This window comes from Bombus flavifrons, chromosome 6, assembly GCF_040668555.2.
Source record: "Bombus flavifrons isolate JBK064 chromosome 6, iyBomFlav1_principal, whole genome shotgun sequence".
NCBI lineage: Eukaryota > Metazoa > Arthropoda > Insecta > Hymenoptera > Apidae > Bombus > Bombus flavifrons.
Window position 1 is genome coordinate 7442324 of NC_138447.1, and position 21844 is coordinate 7464167.

The 21844-nt window shown below is 37.7% G+C and overlaps 2 protein-coding genes and 1 long non-coding RNA gene across 12 annotated transcripts in view; 2 read left to right on the forward strand and 1 right to left on the reverse strand.

Annotated features, from left to right (window-relative positions):
* The first annotated feature begins 118 nt into the window (after positions 1 to 118).
* On the forward strand, positions 119 to 5482 carry LOC138180956 (transketolase-like protein 2). Of its 2 annotated transcripts, none has more exons than XM_069115343.1 (8): positions 119 to 332; positions 2703 to 2848; positions 2937 to 3126; positions 3243 to 3477; positions 3562 to 3705; positions 3781 to 3954; positions 4037 to 4252; positions 4315 to 5482. In XM_069115343.1, the coding sequence occupies exons 1-8, from the start codon at positions 226 to 228 to the stop codon at positions 4984 to 4986; spliced, it is 1884 nt and encodes a 627-aa protein (XP_068971444.1). In that variant the 5' UTR covers positions 119 to 225; the 3' UTR covers positions 4987 to 5482. The 2 variants fall into 2 exon arrangements, with proteins under 2 accessions (XP_068971444.1, XP_068971445.1); XM_069115344.1 differs by lacking the exon at positions 119 to 332 and adding an exon at positions 1716 to 1887.
* A 326-nt stretch (positions 5483 to 5808) lies between these two features.
* Positions 5809 to 21844, forward strand: part of LOC138180954 (serine-rich adhesin for platelets) — a 58386-nt gene continuing 42350 nt past the window's right edge. For 6 of the 9 annotated variants that reach the window (XM_069115332.1, XM_069115331.1, XM_069115335.1 and 3 more), the window contains exon 1: positions 5809 to 7144. Coding sequence is in view for 3 of the 9 variants with exons in the window: in XM_069115330.1 (XP_068971431.1) it covers positions 7043 to 7144 (102 nt within the window). In the remaining 6 variants the exon portion in view is untranslated. Of the gene's footprint in view, positions 7145 to 12080; positions 12379 to 21844 lie in introns of those variants that run through there. The other 3 variants (XM_069115339.1, XM_069115338.1, XM_069115333.1) reach the window with 2 other exon arrangements.
* Positions 7495 to 12599, reverse strand: LOC138180961 (uncharacterized). The gene is made up of 3 exons (XR_011173410.1): positions 12486 to 12599; positions 10424 to 10679; positions 7495 to 9204 (listed from the first exon to the last, which is right to left on the reverse strand). It is a non-coding gene; the product is annotated as an uncharacterized LOC138180961 (long non-coding RNA).

The window sequence follows — 21844 nt, forward strand, 5'->3', positions numbered from 1 at the left end:
TACTATCAAAATCGATACAGTGCCATCTAGGGACAATACGAGAATATGCTTGAAACAAATCGCGCTCGAATCCAGGGTTTGAATTCTTCTCTATATTCGAGCTAGATCGTGCTTGCGCGAATTCTACTTGTTGCTCGGAAACACGTTTCGTGGTCAGCATTTATCCGAAGTTTTCTTAAAAGATTATTACAGTTTTAAAAAGCCGTTACATCGTACACGAAGAAAATGGCAAACTATCACAAACCAGAATCGAAAACCATTCTAGAATTGAAAGATATTGCGACAAAGTTGAGAATTCATTCGATCAATGCCACACAAGCCAGTAAATCCGGGTATGTGTGATATCCTATGTTATAATAGCAATACCATTAATTAATTGTTCATTGTATAAATTTCTTATAAATCAACGTAGATCGATGCACCCTTACTAATTTTCGATCATCTTTATATTTAAGTTCTAATAAAGTTTGAACACTTGTGAAATCACGCGCGAAGATTATCTCGATGAAAACTGCATGAAAGGAGAATGTTTGCTTTAGAATCAATTATGTTATACAATACATGCACGATTTCTTTTCTATTTGATATTCGATACTTAATTACTATTCGATAGTTTCTATTATTTTTATATGGTATGATCTTAATTTTTTTTTTACATGTCTCGTTCTTCCGAGTTATCATATTTAATGTTATATCACTTTTTTACATCTTCCTACATTATGTTTCATGGATCAAGGTAGTTTTATTATTGCACTTCATGTTTATGCATAGAGTTTATATCTATACGATAGTAAAAGACTATATTTTAAAATTGTTATGAACTTTCACTTTTAATGATTATTGATCAAAGTGGGATAAAATATTGGAAAAATTTTCCAGAAAAATCTAATTTTGGATAAATAAATTTTTCAGTATATTTTTTCTTGAAAAAAAAAAGAAGAATCTATAGATACCTAAAACCTATCATATTAGAATTATCTAAGTTTCGTGTTAATCATAAATTATACCTTTATATAATTAACAATAACAATACTTTGAAGAATGATCAGGAATTGTTGCATCATTGTGCTTTGTATCTTGTAAAAAAATATCCAAACTTTTTAGAAGGACAGTTATAAAAATAGACAGGAAATCATACCATGTTTTCTTATGACTTATGCAGAGCAGTCGCATAGTCAACACGTGCACAATACCAAAATGCACGCTATGAAGTAGTTACGTAATAAACATACGATAGTGTTGAAGAATCAAGAGCACATAGAATGTTGAAAGAGCTGGACATACCATATAAAATTGTTTGCTCTCGAATATGATAAAAACGATTGCTACATAGTCTAAGAATTTGATTTGTCTATTATTCGTCTTTTCACGATACCTGTAACTTTTATAATAAAGTTCATGGAATTATCAAAAATTTCCTTCACTATATTATTATTTTAATTAACAATTATCAATTAATCGTGATTAAATTTTTCTCCATTGGTGTCCAGAAAAACGTTATTAATTTTTGAAATTTTCTAAGGAAACCGTGTTGATAAAACATGGTTATTATAAACCAGATATTCTTGCTATCGGTATGGTAGTTGTAGCGATAGTACGAGTTCCAAAAGAGTTCGTATCCATGAAACGTGAACGCGTCGATTTTGAAATCTACGATAGCCGGTCTGGAAGAAAGTAGGGAGCGCGCAGTTACTCGCGAGTTGCGAATTATTGTGTTCGATGTCCCTTAGTCAGTCCCTCAGTTGCTATCGAACGTTCGGTGGGAAACGACTTCCGAAATTCTCTATAGTCTAAAATGGTGCGTGATACGAACATGGAAAAACTCCAAGACCTTGCGACCAGGCTTCGTATTCAATGTATTCAAGCAACTGAGGCATCAAAAAGCGGGTATGATACGAGTGAAATGTTATTCCAAAGCTTTTATAATCGCTTTGGCAAAATCGAAATACATACCATATCTTCCTCATATCATATTTATTTTAAAACCTCGCTGTCGTCGATAGATTTGTACTATCAACACGCTAATTTTTCTTCTTAGCATATTCGAAAATTTTCTTTGAAATTTTTCAGGAAATCAGAATTTTGCAATAATTAGTAACTTATTACATTAAAATTAAATAATTATAAATTAAAGCATCCTTGTAGGTATATCTTAACGTTTTATTGCATTTAAATATGTTCGCTATCAATGCGAAGTCAGCGATTGATAGTGCTTTAACATTTATAACATAATTGTAGATAGAATTAAAATATGAAGAACACAAAAACACATAATATATAAAAAACAATACATTTAATTAATAATTTATTTAAGATTTTTATATTATTCCTACTATGTAGTTTACGTTATTTAATCAAAGTAATTTAAAGAAGTAAATTTTGCTGATAAATTAATTTTAGTATAAAAAAGTATAGTAAAAAAAGAAAGATAAATTTATTCTTTGCAATGCAGTTAATGATTAGTGCCTTTTTTGCATATAAATCGTATTACATAACTACGGTTCTTAATGATCATTCCGATATTCAATGATCGTATGATCAAGATTGATATCCTGTATGACCTTTGATGATAACAGTTTATGATTACGAAACTTATAATTACACGTTCTGATAATCTTTGTAAACTCGGTGTATTCAATTTATTCTTCATTAATACCGTTATGAAAATTTTCTAATCTTATATATTTTTTTACTTTACATAGACATCCAACATCATGTTCTTCTATGGCAGAGATTATGTCCGTTTTATTCTTTCACACGATGCGTTACAAAGTATCGGCACCGCGTGATCCAAACAGTGACAGGTTTGTACTGAGCAAAGGTCATGCAGCACCTATCCTTTATGCAGGTAAATATCTGAAATTTATGCGCATTAGTTAATCTTTATGAAGTTGTGTCAAATTTCGAGGTAACTAATAACATTTATATTGTTACAGCATGGGCCGAAGCAGGACTTTTCCCAGCAAGTGAATTATTAAATTTAAGAAAAATTGATAGTGACTTGGAAGGACATCCTACTCCAAGACTAAACTTTGTTGATGTGGGAACTGGTTCTTTGGGACAGGGTCTTTCAGTTTCTGCTGGAATGGCCTACGTAGGAAAAAATTTTGACAAAGCGAATTATCGGTATGTTGATATTGAAATAATTACCCTTTATTGTTTGTTTTACATAAAGCAATGTTGTACTTATATTTTCAATGTATGATAATAATTATATGAATTATTTATCAATGTTTATGTAGCGTATACTGTTTAATTGGTGATGGAGAAGCAGCTGAAGGATCAATATGGGAAGCACTTCACTTTGCTTCTTACTATAAGTTGGATAATCTTTGTGCTATCTTTGATATTAACCGTCTGGGTCAAAGCGAACCAACATCTCTTCAACATAATATGGAAGTCTATCGCAAAAGACTTGAAGCTTTTGGTTTCAATGCATTGGTAGTTGATGGTCATGACGTAGAAGAGTTGGCCAAGGTTTGTTAGGAAAAATACATGTTCACATATAAATAAATATTATTTATGAATATAAGAAATTTAAAATAACATTTTATTTATCAGGCCTTCCATGAAGCACAAAATACAAAAGGGCGACCTACTGCCATTCTAGCAAAGACGTTTAAGGGCAAATATTTCCCTAATATTGAAGATCAAGAAAATTGGCACGGAAAGCCACTTGGCAACAAAGCAAACGAAGTCATTCAAGTAAGGATTGCATTTCCTACATAATAAAAATAATTTTACATTTCTCTTAGAGATTAATAAAATGTTCAATTGCAGCATTTGACTGGAATGTTGAAAAATCCTGGTCCTTTAGGATTGCATCCTCAAAAACCATTAGTCAACGATGTTCCAGCCGTAGATCTTAGTAATATTAAATTAGCATCGCCTCCGAATTACAAATTAGGAGAACAAGTTGCTACCAGATTGGCTTATGGTACTGCTTTAGCTAAGGTTTGTATCCTTTTCCTTCAGTTAGGCGAGTATAATGCATTTTGTTGTTACCTGTGTGTTATTATTATATTTTTTGATTTAGCTGGCAAAGAACAATCCTCGCGTCGTTGCTCTGGATGGAGACACAAAGAACTCTACGTACGCAGAGAAAATCAAGGCAGTTGACCCAACTAGATTTATCGAAGGGTTCATTGCTGAACAGAATGTTGTAGGAGTAGCAATCGGTGCAGCATGCAGAGACAGAACAGTCGCATTTGTATCTGCGTTTGCTACTTTCTTCACTCGTGCCTTTGATCAGGTAAAGTATGAAAATGTGAATAAAAAAAACGACTATGTTATTTCATACTTTTGACTTTGCAGATTCGAATGGGCGCTATTTCACAAACGAATGTCAATTTCGTTGGTTCTCATTGCGGTGTTTCGATCGGAGAGGATGGCCCTTCGCAAATGGGTCTGGAAGATATAGCTATGTTCCGTACAATTCCTGGTTCTACCGTCTTTTACCCAGCCGATGCTGTTTCTGCGGAGCGTGCCATTGAATTAGCAGCTAATACAAAGGGTATTTGTTTCGTACGCACATCTCGTCCTGCCACGGCAGTTATATATGAAAACGAAGAACCTTTTGCCGTTGGCAAGGGCAAAGTGGTTAAATCTTCTCCGAAAGATCAAGTTCTCGTGATTGGAGCTGGTGTAACTTTGTACGAAGCACTTAAAGCTGCTGATGAATTATCTAAAGTAGGAGTAAATGTTCGAGTGATCGATCCGTTTACAATTAAACCACTTGATGCTCAATTGATTGTAAAGAACGCCAAAGAAGTTGGAGGTAGAATCGTTACTGTTGAAGATCATTATGCGGAAGGTGGCCTAGGAGAAGCAGTTCTTTCGGCGGTTGCTCTGGAAAAAAATGTTGTAGTTAAAAAGCTAGCTGTTACTGAAGTACCACGTTCTGGCCCTCCAAATGTGTTGTTGGATAAATATGGAATTAATGCAAACAAAATTGTTGTTGCGGTTCAAGAAATATTGAAATTGTAATCGTAGTGATTATATAAAGGTACTGGTATCGTTTTGATGTTAAAAAAATTACACAAAATCAACTGCCATATCGAAATGTACGCAAAGCTACATAATATTTTGAAAAACACATATATGAGAAAAACAGTGCATTCCGTTTGTAAGCATTTACCGTACGTTTAAAACGTCGAAAGTTTTGTTCTTGTTATTATATTAGAGAAGATGGTAGAAAAAAATTGTTCTTCTTTGTACATATACGTTTCAAAAGAAAAATATTAGACTTGAAAATTGTATCAAATTTTGATACTGAAGAAATATAATTTTATATGAAAGTTTGATACGTATACTGTTTATAGATTAACACTATTTTGGAATTACCATTCTACACATAAGTAAATAGATATATCTGCAACAAGAATTTTTTATTAACTTTATCGATACCTACTACCTCAGGCGCACAATTTTTTGATGTTAAATGTTATATTAAATACAAATAAAAGTTTTATGAGGATGTAAATATCTTATTTCTGTTATTGAATACAGTAATATATACCTATATGTATAGACGACTAACAAAGAATAGACACATCATTACGCGAACAAAGAGGACAGTTTAAAAAATTGCGCGCAAATTACGATAGAAGGAAGTTTCAACTCCAAGAAATTGGAAGAGAAAAGATTCGGAGGTAGGAAAATCCCTAGACGATGAATCAGTTCAGTAAGAATGGGATTGTGATTGGTCGAGAAATTGTATAAAGGTTATGGTGAGAGACGAATAAAGAGAAAGATAACAAACGAGAAGAGACAGCAGCGCCACAATTCCCTGTTAAACAAGAAACGTCAACCATTCCCTGTTCTTCGGTTCGGTGTCTGGATTGCCGTTCGCTATCCAAATATCCAGGCTAGTACGGTCAAGTTGCATATGTGTATGTGCCGCGCAGGTGTCTCCCTCGCTCTTGATTCTCGTTGTTGGGTTATACGTAGTAGAGTATTGCGTGTACATAGGTGAACGGTGGCACGTGCATGCATGTGTTGGAGGTATACACGTGTGTGCGTTTCCCGTTCCGCGATTCGCGTATCCCGAAAAGATGGCCGCCATGAAAGCGTACGGTTGTGATGTTGACGTCGTTCACAGCAAGGCCGCGTCACGTCCTCGAAAAGCGTGAAAAGAAGTTGATTATTCGAATGCTTCCACGACTCTCATGGTGCTCTCTAACGAGAACGCGGTATAGCGAGAAAGTAGTTGATAATTCGAAACGCGAGTGCGGTGTTCGTAGGATCCCTCTCGCAGTGTTCGACGAAAACGACGAACAGAAGAGAGGAGAAAGAAGAGAGGGAGGACGAGCGAGGAACGTGCCCTGTAAGGGGTTGAAAGGAATCGTATGTGACAGAGAGAGGAGTGGACGAATAGCCTGTCGAAGAGCGGAGGTAAGAAGAAAGGAAAGAAGAAAAATAGGAAAGCGCGTGGAGAATACAACAGGGTGATACACGGAAGTTAGTGATAGCTAGAGAATCGCGGGTGGTTTATGGTGTCGCGAGTGAAACAAATGCGTGCGCGTCGTACGCGAACAAGCCTCTCTCTTGCCAACGATATCCCGGTCAACCTGTTTTTTGCATTTCCTTCGGGCTGCCTTTTACGTGTGACTCGAAACATTGTGTCAACGAGGGACGGCCATATTAATCCGTAGCCCCCGCCGTCACACACATATTCCAACAATCTTAACTCCTCGAGGTGGTGCCTCTAGTTTTACGATATTCGCTACATTTTTAGTGCGTATCCTATGTTGCGACCAATCTTCTGTTAACCGTGTCGTGTCGTATCGTGCTGTGCTGTTCCGTGTAGTGTCGTGTCGTGTCGTGTTGTATCGTGTCGTATCGTGTCGTGCCTTGCCTTCTAGCACCGTACCGTACCGTACCGTACGTATCGTGTCGTGATTCCTCGACTACTTGGATATACGCGTAAGATAATGTCCAGATTTTCCCCGGATGACGGTGCGTGTACCTAGTGCATGGACGGTGGTACTAGTGCGTACAAGGAATATAAACGACCGCCACTACGTGAGTTCTATGCCACCCGATGTTCATGTATCGTTCCGAAACAACTCAACAGTTCTCCACCACTGTGTCTATCCAGTTCACCAGCAGTACCACCCTTCCTAAATTCTCTACTATCCGCAGAGTAAGTAAATCAAATACATTTTTCTATGTATCTTTATGTTTTTATTTCTTTATTTACCTTGAATAACATACAATGGGAGAGAGGAAGGCTATACCTTGTATAAGCCAAGATTATACAAGTCAGAAAAAGATAGCAGTAATCATTTTGACTCATAGCACTCATCGTGGTTAACATATGAAGGATCATTATATGTATTTCAAGCCAGTATTTTATAAAACAGCCTGTTTCAAAGTTTACGCATAGAAGATACCTGTTAGTAATACATGCATTTAACGATGATCAGACGATGAGTTTTTCCTTAAACCAATGTGAATCTTTAATGAAGTGTTTAGATCTTAACTACTTTTTGAATGCTGTTTTGTTAGTTTATATATGTTATTGCTGTGTCGGATACAGATTTATGCTACACGTGCTATGTTATAAAGAATGATTTATTGGATTAAATAAATTAAAACGACGTTTAGATTCTCTTTCAAAATTATAGACAAGTCGTCAGAGAAATTAAGTCTTGTCATAATAATCAAAGATATCGTTTTGCTCCAAAGACAATGTAACGTCTTAACTACTTTATTAACTTTACAATGGTACATAATAAACTACTTTATCAGTTGTTTTGCTTGTTAATATGTTGAACAAGTGTTGTTATTCAAGATGATAAAACAATGGGAGGAAGCAACAGACAACATAACCTCATCTTGAAGTGACAGGAAAACAAGGTGTCTGACTTAAGCGGATGTAATAATGTTATAACATTTAATTTAAGAACAATAGTAATCTTAATCCACGAAGTTATCAATACCTGCTATTATTAACTTTAGTTTTTCTAGAATGTATGTTTATATACAAATACAAATAGTTCTGTACATTTTATTAAATATTACTACAATGAAATGGTAAATACAAAAACATAGAAACGAATGTACAAAAGTATGTATACAACAAACATGAAAATAAGCTTAAAACAATATTTTCAAAAAAAGATAAAAAGATAAAATGGCGAATTACTTTCGCTTCCTCGTTGTGACGAATGCGAGCTAGGTCGAAAGAGAAATAATAGCATAGGAGAATCAATTGATCACGTTTGTCATGTAAGTAATTTTTAAGGTAAAAAGACAGTTTCGTGGTGATTAATCATTCCCCTCGTAGCAGCTCGGCCTATTTAATAGCGTGTTCCAGTGGCCTGTCGCTCGGCCTTTTTTATACCGGTTTCAAAGGCGGTCGAGTGTACTTGGTATTTCGTAGCAATGTGTCGTTACGATGATACCGTGCGAGGTTTTTGCCAGTATCTTTCTTTTTTCTTTTCTTTTTTCTTGAAAACATTTTTTCTTGAATATATGTATATCGTTTCGCAGTTTCCCATTCGCGATTACAAGTTCTTGTCACATTCGGTATCATCGTGCCCTAGTGTGGTTCGTGGTCTCACGCTTAAAAATTGTTCTCGACTAAAAGTCTGAGTATTCGAGTCAGTCAGGTAGCAGGAAAATAGATGATCGTTTTTGAAGTACATGCTCGTACCGGCGTACGACAGACAGGATTATTAAGGCACTTAAGCTCAGACTACTAACTTGTAACTTGTAGTTTGCATAAATGAATAAATGTAACTGACAAGTAAAAAGTTTCTCTTAACTTAAGAAAAGCGTTTTAGTGGATTTGATTTTTCGCCAAACATCTTTTCTGTTTGGGAAACCAGTATTTTACGACGAATTTCTCCTGCTTTGGAAGATTCTGTCACTCGCGAAGAATTTTTTCGTATTACAAAAGATTTTATCTTTTCCAAAGAATGTTTCCTCTTTCGAAGAGTTTGCTTTTTCGAGAATCAGGTTTTTTCAGTTTGACTGAGTAAACTGCTTAGAAAAAAAAGCGGATTAACGTTTTGAAGAGGGCTATTGCTGGATCTCTAGCAGTTGGAAGTAACAGCTCGTGCTCGCTGTAATTTATTTGCTTTTTATTTATCGGCCTGCTGTTCATTGTTTTAGAGCAACATCGATTCACTTGTACCGATATTTATTTTCATTTCTCGTTTCGCTGGTCCATTACACTCTGGACGTAGTTTACAGTTCCTATAACGAAAGCACATAATTTACTTTTCTTTCAACGAGTGTATATCGTTTGATCGTTGAAATTTCGTCGGAATTCAAACTAGATATCGGTCGGCAACATAAACGCGTACATAGTTACCGGCAAATAGCTACAGGTGAATTCGTAATTAGCCCCGTTCTCTTTTCACGTTGAATAGTAGTAGTTGAACTATGACAGTTGTACAATATCGAGCGAACCGGTTGAACGTTACAGGTTACGAACTCGATCGTTTTCAATTTTTATCTTATCTTCGTGTTTTGATTTTTACCACGCGATAAAGCCACGAGTACTCGTTGAACATTGCTTTTGTTTCACGTCGATTAGTGACAATGGTTTATGATTAACGCGTTATCGTATATTAATTCCTTTTGATCCAAAATCTACTCTCTATAGATTTTATCCTCTTTTTTTAGTTAAAAGTCAATAATGATAGATCGAATTATCTACCATTGCACAACTAGAGAAAATTGAAGTTTCGTTATTTTCTTCCGCCAGTTTTGTCTTCCTTCGTTCGTTTAGTAGAAAAGTAACGTCGATTTTTGATCGTGTACTAATCGTAAGACAAACAGTTTCAAGTTGTTCGTATTTCGGTTAGTTCGCGATGAAACTGCGCTTGTAAAAACGCACTCCTTTTACACTATTTTTGAAAATCATTTTTCGAACTATCCAAACAGTTTTTCTTTTCCTGAGAAACACTTTCGAAATTGCATCGACTATATTACGCTTGCGAGATACACGCGCATTATGAATATCTCGAAGAACGAGAAAACGTTAGATGGGACGCTTTAACTAAAGAGGGCAGAGTTTCATCGTGGCGGAGCGAAACGTTACAGCGAATCATTTAGGATTCATTTCACACAAATTGAAGCTGTTTGCACGAGTGTAAAGTTGCAAGGTCGTAAGCATAACGTTATTAAAGGGGTTAGTTCGATCTAATCGTTTAAACATAGCAGTGGCTAATTACCCGCTCCAAGTAAATAGAAGGAAAAAAAAAGTAGAGAAGGAAGTGAGAAAAGATGGCGGACTCGGTAGATTTTATTCGGTGCATAGCTTGTTTTTCTTCTCCGCGCGAAAGAACGACAACGTCTCGCGTTCTCCTCGCCACTTTCCGCGGGTGAAGTTCCCTTTGGAGAGTTCTCAGGCGTAGCTTCGCAACAATACGAACTACGTAAGATTCGTCTTACAAGCGCTTGCACTTACACTCGAAACGTATCAAGGACGACGGAACTCTCTCGCGTTTTCCGTAGCTCCGTACCCAGGTGTCGAATCGGTTCGAAAATAGTTCGATTCTCTTCTGTCGATTGGAGCTTGGTAAATTAGAGAAGATTCATAACAAAAGCGACCTTCGTTCCCGCTTGTATTCGTTTCACAAGAGCTCGCTCGTTTGTGTTTCTTCTGAGTTAAGTAAGATGCGCAAGGATAAAATATTTTCTTGTTTATACCTTCTGCAACGCATCTGGAAAGAGTAAGCTACGCTAAAGTACGTTATATCGTAGAATAACAGACAAAGGGCAACGAGGTCGTTGCATTTTCATGGCAGCGCCGTTCTTTTTCTAACGGTCAAGGGATCGTATCGTACGTATCGTATTGTGGGCAGAAATTGGCCGAGGGTCTCGAAGTATTCCGAGGAAGCGTAGTTTAGTTCGTACGAAGCGAACGAAATATGGTGCTCGTTAAAGCGTATATTTCTTATATGATGTCACGGCAATTGAAATATGCCTCTCTAACCACGTTCTAAAGGCCTATATATAGATTTTATGAAATGTCAGCGGTTTGTTAAAGATAAATATGGAACTCGAGGAACGTAGATATATTCTTCGCTTTGGTCTAAATTTAGCTCATGTGCAAAATATTTCTTTATTTCCACCGTAACTTTATATAAAATCACAACGTTTTCATCGAATCGCGCCAGATGTCCGAATACTTACGAGCCACGGTGTAAATCATTTTTGTCACGAATTCCATAATTTCACGGGGTCACTTCGCGATTTCGATATATCAGATTACGAAGGATCGATATTTACGCGATTTCGATATATCAGATTACGAAGGATCGATATTTACGCGATTCACTCGAATTGAACGGAAGTCTACAACGTTGTTCAAAATTCTATCGAGCTAACCTAGCACCGGACTTTTTCAAGTGTCCCGAAGTTTGTGGAGTAACGTATTGGCGAAGCGGTTGCGTGATGCGCGCGTCCGGTACACAACTGAGGTTAGATCGCGTTCGAGAACACGTACGTGAATCGTTTGGGGTCGGTGCATTAATTAATGGCACAGAGGCAGAGGCCCGTTATCTCGTCCGAGTGACGATGTTCCCGTCGGTTGAATCGCGAATCCGTTTATCTCGGCGCCGCGACAAATTTCCTGCGTCAAAAGCGTCGTGGAATCGCCAGCTTTTCGGTAAGAGTTACGCATCCTGACTGGAAGAGCGGAGACTCGCGTGACGCGACACAGTTCCTCGCTTCCGGGCTGTACTCTGCGAGTTTTACGCGAAATAACGAGACTTCCTCGGCAAGTTTATTACTCGGCCGCGCTCTGTCTTTCGTATTCGCCGATTTTACTGCCGCCCATAATTACAATGTTCTATCTGCCATCTCGAAACATCCGAGAGAACTAAAATTTTATCGTTTTCTTTCCGCCATCCTTGTTTTCTTTCGTGCGATTCGAAATTCTACTCGGTCATTATTTTATGAGACAGAGATATCGCAATGGTATTTGCTACGGCACGATAATATTAAAACGAAGTTCGCACGAAGTAAAGTTGCCGTCGTAATAGGTTCCGAGAGTTAAGAAAAATACGTGGGAAGAAGGAACTCGGCGTGCCATTTTAGCGAATTGGCTCGTAAATATAATATAGCGCGCATCTACCGTATAACCGGAGACTTTGTTGACTTTGAAACGCGCTCTCTCGAAGAACGGCGTTCAGACAGTTGCGTGACGATCTCGAGTTAGAATAAAAATAAACTCGCAATAGAAGAGACGATTTTTTCGAGCCGAGTCCGGATCGTACGTAGAAACGCGAGGGAATTACGACAAATAATATCGTTGGTTTGGCGAAGCCAATGCTATCGAACTCGGGAACGAGGAAAATATTCTCGTTCGATTTCCATGATTTTCGTTTCGCGTAAGATCAACGTGCATCCGAGCTTTCGGTAAGTGGCTTTAAATCAGATTAGTCCAGTTGCCCGATGTAATTCCCTTCGATTTCGATTACTTTGCTTGATTCAGATTATCTGGATAAAGTGGAACGAACGTTTACCGATGTTGGGGAAACGCGTCTGCTGTAAGACTGACGGCGACGATGCCCACTCTATACGCCGCACTACGGTTACGCGAAAGGAGAAATGAAAATACGTCCCGTCTGTCGTTCGCATGACCGCCAAGCAGACTGCACGTGACGCATCCGAGCTGTGCTGCGCCGTAGTAGTGTGCTTTCTAGGGAGGCTGCAACTCTTAGACGCCGGTCGCCTCCCTTTGCTTCCTTCCTCTCTGACCCAATGTTTGTTCTGCGTTCTTTCCAACTGCTATGTATTTAAAACCACTTTTTACGCAGAGAATTATACAAAGAAATTCCTGTTGTTTTCCAACTCGATTATTTATTCCTCCCTTTCTCACAGTTATTTATTCTTCTTTTGTTCGTAAAACTGCTTTCACAAGTGTCAGAGAGTATTTACGAAAACAGATTAGCATTATACATATGTCACGAAATATACTTTATTCTCTGTAGTTAAAATAGCTTGTCTAATATACTTTTTCATTGTTCAAGGTACGTTAAAATATTCGAAGTACTCGTGTATTTTTTCCTTCTTTTTTTGTCTTTCAAGTAAAAACGTATTGTACGAGCTGTTACGAAACAATCTCGACGTAGTTGACTTTAAAATCGAACCAAGCGAAACGAAAAACTTCGGTTCTTCTCAGTTCCGATGGCTACTACGACTGGCTATGAAAAATATCGCCGCGTCGTTGTACTTGTTGCAGCATCTACAGATCGTCGATTAGGTTCAAATATATCAAATTTCGTATCGTTTAGCAGATACTCTCGCACGATTACAAAAATTTGATATCGCGGAAATGAAATATATAGAGCCTCGGGGAAAATCGCTTCATTGGAAAATAAGAGCGCGTACCGATAATTTTCCCAGCTACCGCAACCGCAATCTCATTTATCCGAGAAATGTCGTAATGGCGATTTCGTCGCTCGACGAGATTAGAGCACTCTGCATCGTCTGATAGCGACATTGTAACTTCCGTTTTTCTTTTTTTCTTTCTCTTTTCTCGATATCGCCGGTTTCTTTCTACGCTTTTCTTTCAAAAGTATGCATCGGACTGGGATACGTGCCAATTGGAACTTGTAACGATGGGAGAAGGAAAGGGGAAAACAAAAGTGGAAAGACCGATGGAACAGAAAAAGACGAAACAAGAATCGAAGTATCGATGAAAAGAAACTCATCCAAGACTGTGTCGGCCTGACGCTTATCGTTACAGGACTTTCGTACGAATTTCACGCGCTTCTCTTTTTGTTACAAATGGGATTACGCGAGAGTACGAAGCGTTAATAGAGCGACGGTAGTTTGAATCAACGACCAACGCTGATGGAGATACTTGGTTGCCTCGGTTCGCGTTCGAAACAGAGTTAATTCGGGGTAATAATCGTAACGATCGAAATAGCTGGAACCCGACGAAGAAACAGTAAATGGCAAACGATAAAAGTCTCTTAGCGTCTACTTTTAAATAACTATCCTTCGACGTCTCAAGTTTGCCAACTGCTCACGCATTGATTGCCACGATGGTTATCGATGATGCGTGTTTTACTACAATTTTTAGAGCAATTAAGATAGGACGAATGTTATGGACTAGAAAATTGTCAACGATGCGAGAGACTTGATTAAGCGAATGAGTCGGAAATAGGTGCGCAAATGCGATAGAATATTTTGCAACAAATTAAGGGGGTATTCTGGTCTAGAGGCATGAATTTTGGGCGATTTTTGAAGCTCTGTACAAGCGAAACAAAAAATATTTTTGCTATCCTTCTTCTGAGCATTTGTTTATTGATATTTCGAGATTATGTAAAAAATTCACTGAAAAAAATATTCAATATTTAAAAAGTTATGAGCTGGCAAAGTGGGTGCTGCCAAAAAAATGGGGTGTCGTGGCGTGCATGATATCAACCCTTCTGGTCATCCGAAACAAAAAATGCGAACGGATTCTTAATTAGGATGGATGCCGCTATCGTCTGAACCTTGGAAAAGACAACATAACATTTTTTCACAAAATGACGGCCGTTTGAAAAAAATTTTTTATTTCGCACGTTTTTTTGACAATTCCGAACGTTTAAAAAATAGTAATATTAAAGATTTTGAGCTGAACGTGGTCCGGACGATAGAGGAGTATATAAAGAATATTCAGACCAAATTTAAAATAAATCTGTTCATTAGAACTTGAGATATCGTGCACGCCAACTCGAAAAAGGTAGTTTCGAGAAAAACGCGTTTAAAGTTTTGAGACAAGTTTACTCGGACAACGTCTACCGTCTACTGTCCATTTGTTCCGGTCGGACCGGAGCAGATGCCGCGTCACAAAAATGGCTGTAACTCATAAAATAATTGAAATTTTGAAAAATCCTTTTAAGGGCATATTCTTGAATGTCTAAACTTTGGAAATATGAAAAATAAAAATTTTCGATTTTTTCAAATTTCTAGACCAGAATACCCCCTTAAATGTTATGGCGTAGCATATCGTATCAAAATGTACAAAATTCTCGTGGCAATCGGTTGATCAAGTTTCAAGCTTCTAAAGGGATGCTTTACGGATCGATGATTCGTCGATCGAACCATGTAATTAGAGTGTCTCAACGCTATAGGCGCGTACTCATCGGCAAACACGTTCACGAACAGTATTTACGAACGGTGTTCGCAAGACGTTCCTCAACATTTTACGACCGTTCTACGATTTTCCCGCGACCTGTAACGAACTCGTGAACGGTTCTTGAAAGCTACATAAATATTCTATGTGGCTCTTTATATACCGTGTTCATAAAAGCTTTAGTATAGACACTCTTGAGAACTAGGTACGTTTCACGAACAGTATGCAAACAGATGTCAAACAGGCTACGAATTATTCACCAACAGTAAGTGTTTGTCATCTGTTTGCGTGCTGTTCGCGAACATGTTCGTCAAATACAGTTCCCTGAAATGTCTATACCAAAGGTCTTGCGAACACGGTTAAATATTTTTGTAGGTATCGAGAACAGTTCGCGAATCTGCGTTGTTGCATCCGAACACCTGTTTGTGAGAGCCTGTTGAAAGTTCACTGGTGGATGAGCGGGGTTTTTTTTAGCACATAAAAATCCATTTGAACTTAGTGTTTGTTTTTCTTTCTTTTCTTTTTTTCTTTTTTGACGTTTGTTTTACAAAAAATTTCCGTTAATCCGTGGTCCGTAACTCGTGGAATTTCGCCAATAATGCTAATCTAACCGCGCAAGATGGCGCCGATCGTTCGAATGTATCGTATTACAAAAACACGATTGCTGAAACGCAACGATCATTCGGTAGACGTGTGCCGTTCGGATATCGTTGCTCGAACGAACGGTTAGAAAAATTGTCGAGGGCAGAAGAAGGGAAGACGCGAGAATGAAAGAGAAACATTGGTGGAGGAAGAAATCGATGATACGATTGTTTTAGAGAGAATGGAACGAGCTGCTTTATTCGACCACCGTGTTCACGAACGACGTAGAAATTTCTTGGCTCGTCCATGATGGATCTCGCGTTCGACGCGATAACGAATCGTATTTTTCAAGGAGAAGAGCATTGCGGGGAAATTGCTTCCAAAATTTTTCAACCGCTGCTCGTTACCTTGAAACGAGTCACGCAATGTGGATAAGTCAGCCTCGACCTTGTAATAACGTATGCATAAGAGCCGCTGGCTATTATCGTGGCTTAATTGTTCGCCGAGATAATTAAAACCGGAGGATGAAATTTTTCTAAGAATCGGATGGATCGCTAAATCCTGAACGCTGTTGGCGACTAGCGCGTTTCCCACAGGCGTGGCGGTTAACGAGAAACGTGCTTCGATTTATTCCAGAGAAAAGGTTAAAAGCAACAGCGAGCGCAAGTAAAAGTAGTACAGCAGAGCTTTGCATATTGGAGGCAATAGGGAGACAAAAAATTCTGGATAATGGAATTTTCCGGATTAACCGGTTAACTGCGCTCGACGTGTATACACGTCAATCCGAAACTTTATTCCGGTGCGATTGACGCGTGTATCCGTTGTGTGAAATAAAAAAATTGCCATTTACTATAAAAACTCGAGAATTTTTAGTAAAAAGCAATATAAATGACATTTATACTTGCGGTAAATCTATTATGTATTTTATAAAAATATGTTCGATTATTCGGTTATTCTCTTTGGCTCGTATACCGGCTCGTATTCCCCGAATTGTTTTGTGTTTTATACCAGCTTATATAACTTTGTTACCAGCTATACCATCAGAAGCAAAAAACGGAGTCCGTAAGGAGTCAGGTTACTGGTGCTCGACCTGCGAAATGCCACTTTGCGTGGTGCCTTGCTTTGAGAACTACCACAGTGAAATCAACCGAATTTCTTGCATCTTTTTTCTTTAATTTTTCTCGTTTGAGTTTTATTATTTTTTAAATAATTTGTAAGTTTTTTAATAATAAAATATTTTTTAACCACGAATCGTTAATTTTTTATCGAATAAAAATGTAATTCTTCCTCTTTTTGCTTTACTTCTTTCGTAAAACTTATATAATAGGAGCATTTGCCCTGTATTCTACGTGTATACTCGTCGTTGCTTGATTTCATCTGCGCATCCCGTAAAGGATTCTTCAAACTAAATTCCGCACTTAATAGGTTAATGGACAATAGTCCTTAAATGGTTAAAACTGTGTTGAAGATAAAGTTGGTATTGTGTTGAAATATTTCGTTAAATTCATCGTACGTGTGGTGTGTAATGCTCGAATGGTTTTTTTTTCATCGTTAAATTATATCTTAGCATGAATAACTCCGCGGAATTATGTCGATTTTGTGTCACAAATTTCCTTTTAAATTCCTCGAATGCTTCAGCGTAGAAAGGCATATCCTTTCGTTCTCCGTTTCAATCTGTGTAAGAGTATATCAACGAAATTTTTGTCGTGCAAGAGACGAGATAGTTCGCTAACGGAAAATCGATGAAACGATGATTCACAGATCTTGGAAATAATTATGAAATGAAGGTAACACGTAATCGAGACAGGTAGTACCATGTTGTTTGAAATAATATTTCAGATGATATAATTTCAAATGCGCTCGGATTTGATTAAAATGTAACTAGTGGAAATTAGAATACGAGAAGCGTAACTACAATACATTTCGAAAAGAGGGAGAAATGCAAATCGGTGAATAGAAAGTTTTCGTGAATTCGTAAGGTACATAGCGTGAAATATGTAAGTTAACCGAGGGCTGTAGAAAAGGATGCACATTTCGAGTAGCTATTATATGCCGCGGAAGAGGATAGTCGGACAGATAGTAATCGATGGATCCCACTTACGATATCGAAGTTAAATAACCGATGCACCTTCCAACCGTACGAAGGCAGAGATAAAGCGGTCTCTGGAGATCGCGTAGTAGTTAGCCACGGATTAAAAACCACTGTCAAGACTTTGTTGAATAAAGGTCAGCTTAAAAATAAAGCTGTAAATGTAGGAAGAACTCGACCTAATTTCGTTACCATTGGAATTTTTCTATGGGAATTGAAGTCCTTTCGACTCGAAAGAGACAGAGGGAACCGCTGTACCATTCCGAGCAGCACCGGTCTATTCATATTCTTTCTCTTTCACGATAACCAAATTTTCTCTAGCGATCGTTGCCATCCTTCGTCTCGGCCGATAACCTGGAAACGATATTCGTGTAATTCGTAGATCGTTTCCTTACGGAATACGTTTCTATTTAAATTTACCGATCGTCTATAAAAATCCAAGCTATGGATAATGGTTTTTTTTAGTAAAAGATTCCTACATATTTATTTCGTAGATGATCATTAAAGACTCGTTTTCAAGCTTCGTCTTTTAGGTCTGTAATTTTAGCTTCTATCAGGGAAATTAAAACTTACTTTTCAACTTTTATTTCTAATTTGTCAAATGGCAAATTACTCCTATTTTTACTAGTTTCAGAACTATAAAGCTTTATTATCGCGTATATTGAACCTTTGAAAATCAACTTAACCGTTGTAATATAATTTTGCAATAAAAATACATCTTGTCAAAATGAAACAAATGTCCACGAAGCTTCTGATGGTAACATATTTGTTAGATCGTTACGAAAGACTAAAGATACATGCAGTTTATTGAATTATCGACTCTCAACGACATCATCGTACATTGTTCGATAAAAGACCGAGTCAGAGTTGGAAAGAAATAAAATTACAGACTCCTCTCTGTTCAACATCGGTTCTCGTTTCGCAGAGGGTAGAATCTATCTTATCCTCCACGGGATCGAAAATATCTTTCGGAACGAATCGATCGCCGTAATCCGATTAGCAATTTTGAAAACGCGGTTCTCTCCAAGTACGCCATTCGAAACTACGTACATTCTCGTCACGGGAAAAGTATCGATGCGAACGTAACGCGAACGTGACACGAGTCGAAATAGTTTGAGACGAGCGCGTTTAAGCCAACCAATGGGGAGTTACAGATGAAATTCGTGTCAAATAAATCATATTACATTTCTGGTATAATTAAACTGTCCTGTCGGAGCAACGCTCCCCGCGTTTTCATGTTTCTGCCGTGAATATTCTAATTACGTATCTCTGCGCGTAACACGCGCCTGTTTGTTGCGGTTGGTTCGCATCGAACAACGTTTCTCGTTTTCTGGTCTCGTCGAAATTTTCTTCTTCCGTTGAATCCGTGATGAAAACTCACTTAAACCTACCGTTGTGCTCGCATTTATACGAGCCAACCGTATTTTTAGACGCGATTTTTCAAACATTCTCGTATCGTCCGCGAGATGCGTGTTTCCAACAAACGTCTCGCAACTTCTCTTTCCGTATACATTTCCGGATTTCTGCCTCAAACTTTTTAGCCACGTAATCGCGATAATCGCGACCGTTTACAGCGTAATTGTACGCCTCCTATCAGGCCGAGTCAACACGAAGCTATTTCTACCAAAACCAGTGAAAATGACTGGTCTTTAAAAAATACGCAATAATAGAATATTTTTATATTTATTGATTTATTAATTTCTTACAGAAACATTTCCATGTTATGTAGTACATTTTTGGTATTATTAATTCATCTGCGACCATCATCCCTAAACGAGGGTTGGTACATTTATAAAATTGTAGAACAAGTCATTTTAACTGGTGTGGTATTTCTAGTGTTGGCAGCTAGCGATCTAGCGATCGATCCGGAATTTTCCTGATAACTGATATCATCATATCGAATGATACGCGGTAAAAATTTGAAAAACGTGTGGCAATTTGTAGAAAACGAGGAAACTGATTAGTTTTGGGGTTCGATAAACAGACTGCAGGACCCTTTTACACTTTGACAAGTACCAGTCATTTTCGCTGGTATTGGTATAAGTAGCCTTGATACAAAATTATTTTCAGTTTGAATACATAAAAAACAAAATAAAATTCATTATATTATTCTTTTAGTTATCAGTTAGTTGCGAAAGTCGTTACATCATTGTGGAAAAAAATATAACATGAAGTAGGAATTTTAAAATAAAATTGTGAAACCAGTTAATTTGACTGACCAATTAATTTGACAATAGGAAACGCGCAAAAATACCTGAAACTTCCGAAATATATAGCGCTCTCTATGATACGTAGTAGGTAAAACAATTTTCCACCTACGTTCCATTTCTTTAAGCCTACTTATCGAGATAAGAGTATAGCTGCACATGAGCTGGAGGACAATTCGAATTATGTTGTTGTTTTACCTCGGACTATCAATGTCGATACACATAATGTAATAATAAGTAAGCTGCGGGTAAAACAATGTCACCGCTACGTACAACCGTCAAGCAAACTCGAATTCAAATTTTCCGGCTTTCCCCCGACCAGTATAAATAAATGAACATGATCGTAAGGTGATCAGTTTATCAGTGAGTCGTGCGAATCAATAAGAGTATCTATCAGTTATCAACGAGTTAGTCTCGAACGATCTTATTGGCAATTTATACACTGTCTTTAGCGAATCCGTTTGTACGAGCGTCTTAGCGAATATTGTCTATACTAATTTATTTATTATTCTTAAAATATACTTGACGGTTTTCAACAACCAACTATCTCGTCATTTAAACACACTATCAACCATCCACCACACGAGTTTGCATAAATAGCAAAGTGCGTGTGCCTCGCACAGTCAGAAACTTTGGTATTTTTAGTCAGCCGACTGTTAGTATTATTGCGTTCGATCGAATACTTATTACCAGAGTTAGTACATACGTATATGCTTGGTTCTAGGCAATAACAGCGTTCAGAAACAAGAAACAAGTTTGTTCGATGAGTAAAACCACAGGATCCAGGTAACTCTTTCTCTCCTTTATACGTCCAAGATATCGAACATCGATATTCGTCCTCTCTCTCTCTCTCTCTCTCTCTCTCTCTCCAAATAACAAATTCGATCCTGAATGGCTCTCGATGCGGCTCCATTAAAATACCGATAATAGCGAGATTCGCTGCCCTTTGAAATCAAAGCGAACCGCGGCTTCTGGTGAATTCAAGGCAACCGTTCCTCGTTGTCTATATTATTTCAAGCATTTAGTATCGCACAATAACAGCGTGCACCTTGTTAATCGTCGAGGAAGTTGCAGCGGGTTTCGCGGACTAAGCTCCGTCAATTATTTCGCGGTTTCGCGAGATACTAGGCGCACGTCGATTCGAGAAAATATCGCTGGCACTTCGATTTGCCGATACATCGAAATTTTCTGTTGCTGTACCAATCAGTTTTCGCCTGATAATAACTTTAACCATTTGCGAGCGACTCCTGTTTCCTGAAAGGTCCAGGACATTTTCTATACGAAACGAAATTACAAATTGATCCTCCAGTCGCATACTAGCTCGTTTTCCACCGGTAATTTCAAGCAATTTTTCGTGTTGCTGGTATCTTTTGCTCGAATGTTGCTCCATTCGACAGGATTAAAAGGGGGTATTCTGGTCTAGAGGCATGAATTTCGGGCGATTTTTGAAGCTCTGTACAAGCGAAACAAAAAATATTTTTGCTATCCTTCTTTTTAGCATTTGTTTATTGATATTTCGAGATTACGTAAAAAATTCACGGAAAAAAAACTCAATATTTAAAAAGTTATGAGCTGGCAAAGTGGGTGCTGCCAAGAAAATGGGGTGTCGTGGCGTGCATGATATCAACCCTTCTGGTCATCCGAAATAAAAAATGCGAACGGATTCTTAATTAGTATGGATGCCGCTATCGTCTGAACCTTGGAAAAGACAATATAACATTTTTTCACAAAATGACGGCCGTTTGAAAAAAATTTCTTATTTCGCACGTTTTTGTGACAATTCCGAACGTTTAAAAAATAGTAATATTAAAGATTTTGAGCTGAACGTGGTCCGGACGATAGAGGAGTATATAAGGAATATTCAGACCAAATTTAAAA